Raw genomic sequence first — 9,857 nt, 5'->3', positions numbered from 1 at the left:
TATAAAACTACTTTTACAATGAGTAAAAGTAGGAATTCATCATTATTCCTGCAATGTAGTATTTAAAAAATATATTATCAGGCTGGATGCAGGCTGGTGAAGAACAAATAAACAAACTTTGATTTCTTGTTAAACAAATTACACTTAAACAAAGGTATTCCAGGTGCAGGAAATTGCCATTTTAAAAATCCCAGGGTGCAGGAAATGGGAAACAATTGTCAGAACACCAATAAGATGATAACACTGATGAGACTCTGACAGTGAAAACAATGCAGAATACATACTGCATATGTTACAGAAGATTGTTAAATCAATCAGTGACTCAAACCTGACATAGTCATAGGAGGGAAATTTAGACCGAATGTATGGAGAAATGGAAATCATTTCAAAATGACGTCAGGAAATAAAACAAACAACACACTATGGAAATAAAACACCAAACTAAAAGCGACGACACCCCAACACACAAAACACTGATTTTAAATGGCAGCGTTGTAATTTGTTGGTAGTCACTGGCAGAACGACACCAAAAAACAGCTGTAGCTGCAATAATGTCAAAACTTTCTGTAAAGGGCTTGAAAGCCTGCAGCCGTCTGTCACTGTGTTGACAGGATGTTGATCGAAACAAGTTTGCACAAGTGTGCTGAACATCCACTGCTCCTTATTTCTGGCTGTTTGCTGAAGAAGTGGATTAATTAGTTTTTGTTTACATGTAGCTCTCCCAAACTCATCCGATATGCATCCCTGCTAATTAGCTGCTAGCGCTAAAAGAGGACATAATATTATCATATTAGCTTGTTGGGAGCAGGGTTTGTCTATGTGTGTCTGTGCTTTACTGTATTTATGTGTAGGTATAACCCTCACAAAACACCCCCAAAAAGAAAACAGGATCATTTCTAAACCAACAGAAAAACTTGAATTAGCTCTCATTTATCATGTTTAGTAAATTTCTTGCAATACCTTGCAAAAAAACTTAACTGTATTTTTGTGGCATTTATGTGCTAGAACAACACAAGAAGCAGGATTAAATTATAATGCCCGCATATTTTGAAAATCTCAGTGCTCTGTTCACTCTATTCTCTGAAGATGTAAAGAAAATACTTCAACTGGCCAACCTACCAAAATTTGGCCATCTACCTGAGCTGACAAGAAGAATATAAAACAAAGAAGCATTCAAGTTGCAAAGTTACATTTGGTAGAAAACTAACAAAACACTTCATCCTGACCCAACGTTCCCTGTAGTGGTTTGGATCAAATTAAATTAATGTGTTAGATTGGCCCCAAAAAAGTTCTGACCTAAATCCAAATGTCAATCTGTGACAAGACAGGAAAGTTACAGTCTGCAGATGCTCTCCATACAGTCACAGTTTGGGCTCTTTTACACCGAAGTGTGAGCCAATATTTCAGTCTCTTAATGTGCAAGGCTGCAGTAAGCCAAAAAAAAAAAACTAAAAAAAAACTTTTCTTTTCACTTCACAGAGTACGCTGCTTTGCGAAGGTCTATCACATACAATGGGTTGCGACAAGACCAAAACTGGAAAAAAGTTTAAAATATCTTGCAATAATTAATACAAAAAACGCAACACTTGCTGCAGCTAATTTTCCTGTTTTTCGTTTCCACTGTGAACTGACAGGCAGGGATCAGGAGGAAGTCGAGCGCTGGATGTGCGAACGGCAAAAAAAAAAGAAAAAAAGACAGAGATTTCGCAATCCGTTTCTTTGCCCTTGTCAATTCCCTGCCAGAGATGCTTTTAGCTTCTTTAATAGCACCTGTGTTACGTTTCCCGCTTTCTCACTGCCCTGCCTCTGAAAACTGAGTTACAGATGAGCTGTGAGTCTGCATGAGGGCTGGTTTACAGATCAAGAGAAAATAAGGAGACAAAGGGGAGTGTGAGATGTGTGTGTTTGATAGCACCTGTATTCGCTTCTCCACCTCTCCTGCTCCCGGTGGATGCCTGTCACCGTGGACTCACTGGACTGTTTTATCGCTCTCCCATGGCTTTTCCCACCCCCACCTCTGCACCACTTCTCCTTTCTCTCTGTCTCTTTATCTCTCCCTGGGCCTTCCTGAGATGGTGTGTGTGTGCGCGTATGAGCTTGTTGTGGTGTTTATGCAAGAAAAGCAGGAGCTGACTTCTTGAGACTATAAGGAAATGTGAGCTGAAGATAAAACACAGCAGGTATTATACGGCGGAGAACATTTCATGTTCGGCATAAGACCTCTACTCGGTCTTCTATAATATCTTTGGATTCAAATCTGCATCACACCGCTGGATGTGAACCAAAAAAAAAAAAACCTCCAATTTCTTTCTGACACCCACAGTATAATTGTTCCAACTGGCGGATGGGACTGTTGTTTAAAAGGAGTTTTAGGGTGTCAACATCTAGTGATTGCAATCAACTAACAAGCTTGATTTTCAAAACATCTGTGATTATCCTCATAACAAAAAAGGAGCGTGGGTACTAAAAATGTGCTTTTCATACAACATTTTAGTCTTCCTCTTTTTTTTTTTAAATTCATATCTGCATGGGAATGCCATATTTGCATTGCTGCCATCGCATCGTCCTGACTTCTGTAATTTATCAACGTGATAAATGTAAAGCTCCCGCATTCTCACAACTCCCGGCTTCAGTAGTTTGGGGTGTAGCAGCGCTGCTTCTGCCCTAGTCATAGTCGCATTTATTTTTACATGCCGCATGACTGACTGAAAGTGGTGAGAGCGTCAGCACTGGCTTCAGCTATGTGACCTCTGTGTCTTTATTGCTCCCCCAGGCGATGGTTGAGACGGTAAATAATTTGTTGCATCCAAGAGCTCAGGCGGCGTGGAAAGAGCTGCCCACCAGCGAGCAGCTGCACTCAGCCACTCTACTCCTCGACACCGTGGAAACGGGTGCTTTCATGTTGGCCGACAACCTACTGAAGACTGACACAGTGCAGGAGACCACCGACTACATCCGTGAGTACATTTTACGGCTCCTTTTCAACAAAACCCTTTACAGCTGGACCTACAGATCTCAACGATTTGGAGGGTCAACCTCGAAGCAAAGCTGTTTGGAACATTTATCAATTTTCAATCGATATCATCGCAGTTTTGCTAAAAGATGTTAAAATTGTCTGACGAGTCCTAGTTCACAAGGTCACAAATGGAAGTAGGTTATATCCGTGAAGTTGCTTGGTCACAAAGTTCAAAATACAGAAAAGTGTAACACCAGGCGAGCTTTAATGGTTGCAGTAGCTACTTTTTTTACTTTGATTCCATCTTGTAACCACAGTAAATCATCTGAGACGGTGTGTTTGGGGAATAACTAAAAGCTTTGAAGATGTAAATAGTACATTTACAAAATTTAATTTTAATAGTAATTTCATCCTAAAGTAATGATATGAACTGGAGAAAATTTTATAATGTTTGGCATCAAAGCAGTGGTTTTCATTTGATCCTCACAACTGACCTTCTGGGGATGAAAGTTTGAGGCTCTGTGAGTCTCTATGCCAGTGATCTCAAACTGTATTCCTAGAGGACCAGAATCCTGAAACTTTTTAGTTGTAGTACTTGGCCTACACACTTGAATTAAATGGATAAACTGCCTCACCAGCATGCAGTCAAGCTCTACAGAGCTCTGCTAATGAACTTATATTGGAGCCAGGTGAGCTGAAGCAAAGAGACATCTAAAAGTTGCAGGACTCCGGCCCTTGAGAACTGGAGTCTGAAACACCCTGAAATAGAAATCAGCTGAAATAACCAAAAAGTAGGTTCGGGCTATCTTATTTTCATCACCTTAATCGTTTGATATGCTGAGGTGGGTGAACCTACATAAGCACAGACAGGGTGTCTGCACAGTGTAGCATGAAATTAGTTGTTGTTATTATTATTAGGTCACTGAATAATTGGGTCACAGGATTCATGTCTTTGAAGTCTTGGTGAAAAGTTTAGTTCTTAAAGAAAGCTGACTCACTCAGAGTTTTGAAATTCAAACTTCACAAAGATGGCCCCCTTTGTAATCTTTATGTTTTTATCTCAACATGCTATTAGTTTATGTTTTACTTCTCTATTTAAATATATTAAATTATATGTTTTGGGTTTTTTTACTAACATGCCATGTTTCTCTTGTAAATTCCATATCAGTTTAAGAGAGAAAAGGACAATTGTTGAATAATTCAATTTTATTTCATTATTTTGGCATATTCAGTGCAATCCAACAACCCCCCATTGGACCACTGCTTTTAAACATTTTGCGAATTTTGTGTTTAAAGGTAATCGGATGACATTTCTTTCACATACTAAGGAAAAAAGGATTATCATAGTAACATATCAGGAAGCAGCATTAACAGGTGTCATATCCACATCTTGGTTTATTCTGCGGCTTGATATTGATGTTTCATCCATCTTAATTACATTTCACAAATTAATATAAAACCCCTAAATAGTCTTAAATTGAAAGAGAAACTCAGAATTTAATAGACCGTAGTGTTTTTATTTCGAGTTTCGTAATTCAATTTCTCTAAGTGAAAGCTGGGAAAGATGATACTGTTGTTCTGTGGTGGATCTGGTTGGGAAACAAAAGACAAATATTCACACAGGGCTAAGCTGCATGGTACACAAAAACAAAAGCGGTAAAATATAATGCTCTAATAACATGATTAATTAGTTCGTATTCTGCAGGGGGGCAGAGCAAAACAAAACAAACAGAACCCCATGAAGCTGTCAGTGATAACACAGCGTGACAGGTAGTCAATAAATATACAAAACAGAACACGCGTGCAGTTTTAGGTGGTCTCTCTGCTGTGGTTTAGCAGATTTTCCGCGGCTCCTAAAGGGGGAAGACGAGGCTTGTGAAAGAGGAGGTTTATAGTCAAATTATTGCTCCTCTCGGTTCTGTGAAATTCATTTATTTGTTTTACATGGAAATAGCTTGGGAATTTAGTTGATTTAAAATTGCAGGCATTAATATTTCTACTGTTAATTACAGTACATTAGCATAATCAGGTATGCAACAATGTGCGGTAAACAAAATAAGTACTCAGTAAATACAAAATTATTTCAGCAAATCTGATGCTGCAACTTTCAATCGTACCTTTAATTATCAATTAATGCAACCAGCAACATTCTAACATGGCCCTTGGAAGTCAGAAGTGTGAATGTGTTTCTCACAGAAATTAATTTGAAAATTGTACATTTTAATTCCTCATTCATCACACATGAAAGCCACTTTTTTATAAATGATGGTACTTTCAGGTATTTGGTTACTGTCTTAGAAGTCAGCAAAAATTGATTTAAATGCTTTTCCTTAAAAAATAAAAATAAAAAATCGCCATCCTGTGCATTATTGCAGATCATCTTTGAGAAATGCTGTTTTTAGCAGTCTCCTCAAAGTCTTAGCGGCCCAGTCTGCCCTTATTGATCTGCTGATTGATTGCAAGGTATATAGTTGTTTCTTTCAGACTTTCATGCTAAACTGGCTGTTCTAGAGTTGATTCATAATGACTTACAATGTCCTGCAAAGGTAGTGAAGCTTCTCCCGTTTTGTTATGATATAAACACAAACTTTAACGTGTTTTGCTAGGAGTTTAACGTGGACATTAGACAGTAGCACATAATTGGGAAGTGGAAAGAAAACGATTCCTATTCAATATTTATTTACGAATAAAATGTAAATGGCGTTGTGTGTATTTGTATGCAAACCTCTCGCTGTGATACACCTTAATACATTCAGCCGACTGCGTTCACAGATTTACTTAATTAGTAATCTAACAGGCAGAGATAGAGAAAGCTTTATGAGGAGAAGCTAAGGTTTATGGAGGTTTTGCACCTTGCACTTCTTCGTTTTGGTCTGTCAAATAAATTCCTCGTGGAATGTATAAAATTTTAGCTGTTGTGCCATAAGACGTAAAACATAATGTCGAAGGTATGTGAGTAAAAAGAGATACTAACTCCCCTCCCTTTTGGATCTCAAGCTTTGTAATTTAGTAGACCTGTTTACATGCACAACAAGTCATGCAGCAAGCTGAGGAAAAAAAAAATCCAAAATGCTTTTCATCGCCTCTTTAAAGGTTTCCATGCTTTGCTTTATTATGATGAGTAAATATGCAAAGCTGTCAAGACGGAGGTCAGTATCAAGATGTTTTAAAGGGTCAAACCCACTGAGATACTTATCTAACAAAATGAAGGAAAAAATATTGGCCTTGAGGCTGGCATGCTTATTTTGCTGGAGACAATCATTTTTATTTATTTATTTCCATATTTTCTGCCCTCTGCTCGTAGGCGGAATTGACAAAGGAGAACAAAGCTTGTTATTAAGGCATTGTGCACACCACTTTCCTTTTTTTTCTGTTCTTCTTCTTCCCTAATCTCTTTTCTCGCCCGATCATGTCATTACTGGGCTGCAGCACAACAGAGTTTTGCTTCCTCTTTGTTTTCCATGCCTTTAGGAGACGATATATCTGCGAGTCTTCATTTCATCTGAGCCCAGACCAGCAAGTCGCACCCACTTAGATCCCCCCTCCTAGTTATCTTCATATTTACTTCCAATGTGATTTGATATTTTTAAAAACTTCCTTCACATCATCCCCTATTACTAGAATTCAGAGTGCTTATGCGCTACTCAGTCACAGATGAAAAGCTGCAAAGGAGGAGCAGGAGAAGAGAGGAAAATGAAGATGATAAGAGAAGAAGAAGAAGACTGGATGAGTGCATGCTTGAGGGTGATGGTGGCAGTTGAATGTCAAATGATGCTCTGAGGCCTTTTTTTCTGGCACACTTTTACATCAGTAAGCAATGATATTACAGCTATTTAAGTCACACAGCATGGTGATTACATTACTGCAGTCGGAGACGGACTGTTCAGACAGATAAGATTCCACAAAGTTTGTCCTTTACTATGTGACTTTGTCAAATTCTTGATTAGTGCTAAAGGAATAGTCTGGACACTTTGAAGTGAGGTTCTGTGAAAATGTTATTGACTGTTGATATCTTACCTACAGCAGATAACTCTCTTGGCATCTTCACTTAGTATAAATCCAGATTAGTTGGTCGAAGGGGCTGCATGCAGCTAGCCACTAGTCCAAGAGGCGTCTTCAAACAACTCCAATCTGAAAACTCTCAGAGATTTATGTGAACACATTTAATAAACCTTTAAAGGTTTTGCCACATTCCTATTGAGTGGTGATATAGACAGAAACTGATGTTGGTTTACACAGGAGCTGGAAGTACGTGGCAGTTTTTAAATTTTTTTAATTGACATGGGCAAATAAAAAAAAACAAATAGACAAACAATCTTTGATTAACCGTCTGAATTTTTTAGGGCATAGAATAAATATCGCTTAATGGAAAGCTACATTCAGGGTACGACACTTTACCCATTTTGGGAACAAAACATATCTATTTCTTTAGTTTTAAACAGTTTTTCATGAAATGCCAGAGATAATGCAGAGTGCCGTATGTAGCCTCTGATACTGATACAGAAAATGTATTTTTCTGTATAAAAATTGATAAACTCCTTTGAGAAAACATTTGTTTTTAATTGGTGTTATATAAACTAACTGAATTAAACTGAAGAAAAGAGCTCCCGTTTCACAACTTTAAATATGGCTCCACATTGTCAAACATCCAAACAATCTACTGTCTTATCAAAAGCACATTCGGCGCTTTGGAAAATTATGCAGTTAAGGTAACACTTTTGTGAAATTTATATCAACTACAGTCTGGTTGGCATGACTTGCAGTAAATTAAACAACTAACTCAGGCCGCTGTCTTGGTGTGTCGCACAGGAGGAGGACGGCAGACAGTCACAGTCAGACAGCAGGGAATGTCCCATCAGACCGTCAGTTCCCAAAACCACACACACAAAAAAACCTTTGTAAAAGTCCACTCGAGGTCATTGCAACGCCACCAAAATATGCTAAGGTTAAAAGCTTGTGGGGATGTCATCTCTAAAGACCGTAGAAGGGTTAATAATATTAACTTCATTAGTTAATTAGCTTCCTCAGTGAGTTAGTGAGAACAACTAATTCACAAGCTAAAAATCTGCTTTCTAGGTTGTTGATTTGTAGAGTAGAAAAATATATGATATTGTGTCCATCAAGTATCTTCAGTTATAGCTACTGTTAAGACTAACTTAATACACATTGCTTTAACTTTTGTGTTTTAATATATAAATGATTCGTGTTATTTTATTCTAAGCTCAAATATGCACACATATTTGACTACACTGTTATCTGTTAAAGAAGGAATAAATTAAAATGGCAACCCTAAAACTCTAGACGGGTACAAAACATGCAATTTCACACATCCTAATTATTTCATTTTTATTATTATTAGTTTCATGTTTTGTTATAATGACACAAACTGTGTTGCTTTTATGCTAAAAATCCTGCAGCAGCTCTGTCCAGCAGTTTACTTTCATACCTAGTTTTAACTTATATAATTCCTGCGACCCATCTCCGCCAATTATTTTTTTTTCTCCCCCAAATTCACCGCATAAATATTGTTACATAAATACTCATCAAAATGTAGGCTACTGCATAAACTTCAAACAAGAATATGCCTTTTTTTGGTGGGCTGCGGGGAGGGTAAAAATCATCTCCACATTCTTCTTTTTTTTGTGTGTTGTTAATCTTCCCTTCCAGCTAATCCAGTGGGAAGATCCTCCATGATTATCTCTCCCCCTCTATTCATGATCAGCCCCAAACCGCCTGTCATCTTTGCACCTCCCTTCCTTCTTCCTCACTTGTGCCTCCGTCTTCCCTTACACTTTTTAAGCTCATCCCCCGCCACATTCCCCATCCTCCTTTCTTTTCCTAACAAGCCCTTTAGATGAGAGTGAGTGACAAGAATAAATTATTTGACGCAATTTAGAGATTCTACTGCAACAACTGTAAGTGATATTATTGTGTGAGATTGTGACTGAGGCACGGTACAAGGCAGACAGATAAATAGTGTTATTATTAGAAGCAAAGCAGTGATTTTGAAGGGATAACACAGCGGTAACAGCCCGTGCGTGTGTGATAACGATAATGAACAAGTGTGTTTCTAAGGAGGAGGATTGTCATGACATGGATGTTTTAATTAGATTAGACCCAGCATGTTTCGATACCCCGCCGATCAGTTTGGCCGTGGGGAACGGTGCATGTGGGAGTGTTTGCTTGCACCTACAATACCTTGCAAAAGTATTCACACCCCCTGGAATTATTTTCACGTTACAACTGACAATTTTGTTTCAGATTTATATTACAAGTTAACACAATGTAAAGCATACCTTTAAGGAGACATGGTTTCAATCTTTTCTTTACAAATAAAATTCTAATCTGAAAAGTGTGGCATCCATTTGTCTTCAGGCCCGTGAATCAGAAATTTGTCCATGTTTTGTCTTTCCTGTTGGGTGCATTTCTACTAGCTGCTCACTTCTTACTGTCTTTGCATAATAGTTCAATATCAATAAGACTGTGAACAGCAACGCAAAGGTCTTGCCACTACACACACATGTAAATATTTTTTCATATCACTTACATTGACTTTTATTTTGGGGTGTCAGGGTAAAGCTTTTCATTGTAGCTGTGGCTGTATGTTTTTGTCCTGATTTAAAGTGAATCTATGCACCATTCTCAGTTTCTTTGCAATCTTTTAGAGGTTGCATATTTTAAAAATGAACCTTTATGTAGGATCGCATCTCTGCTTTTTGCGGATGATGTGGTCCTGTTGGCTTCATCGGAACGTGACCTGCAGCTCTCACTGGAGCGGTTTGCGGCCGAGTGTGAAGCGGCTGGGATGAGGCTCAGTGCCTCCAAATCCGAGGCCATGGTCTTGAGCCGGAAAAGGGTAGAGTGCCTTCTCCGGGTCAGGGGGGTCGTCCTGCCTCAAGTG

At 38.4% G+C, this 9,857-nt stretch overlaps 1 protein-coding gene across 8 annotated transcripts in view; it reads left to right on the top strand.

Moving 5' to 3' along the window:
• The window catches only part of adgrl3.1 (adhesion G protein-coupled receptor L3.1), a 161,387-nt gene that overhangs the window by 113,943 nt on the left and 37,587 nt on the right, over positions 1-9,857 (top strand). For all 8 annotated transcript variants that reach the window (XM_008416710.2, XM_008416760.2, XM_008416742.2 and 5 more), the window contains exon 12: positions 2,774-2,957. In XM_008416710.2, coding sequence (XP_008414932.1) covers positions 2,774-2,957 — 184 coding nt within the window. The remainder of the gene's footprint in view (positions 1-2,773; positions 2,958-9,857) is intronic.

Source organism: Poecilia reticulata, linkage group LG1 (genome assembly GCF_000633615.1).
Source record: "Poecilia reticulata strain Guanapo linkage group LG1, Guppy_female_1.0+MT, whole genome shotgun sequence".
Classification (NCBI taxonomy): Eukaryota; Metazoa; Chordata; class Actinopteri; order Cyprinodontiformes; family Poeciliidae; genus Poecilia; species Poecilia reticulata.
This window is presented reverse-complemented; position numbering and strand designations above follow the sequence as displayed.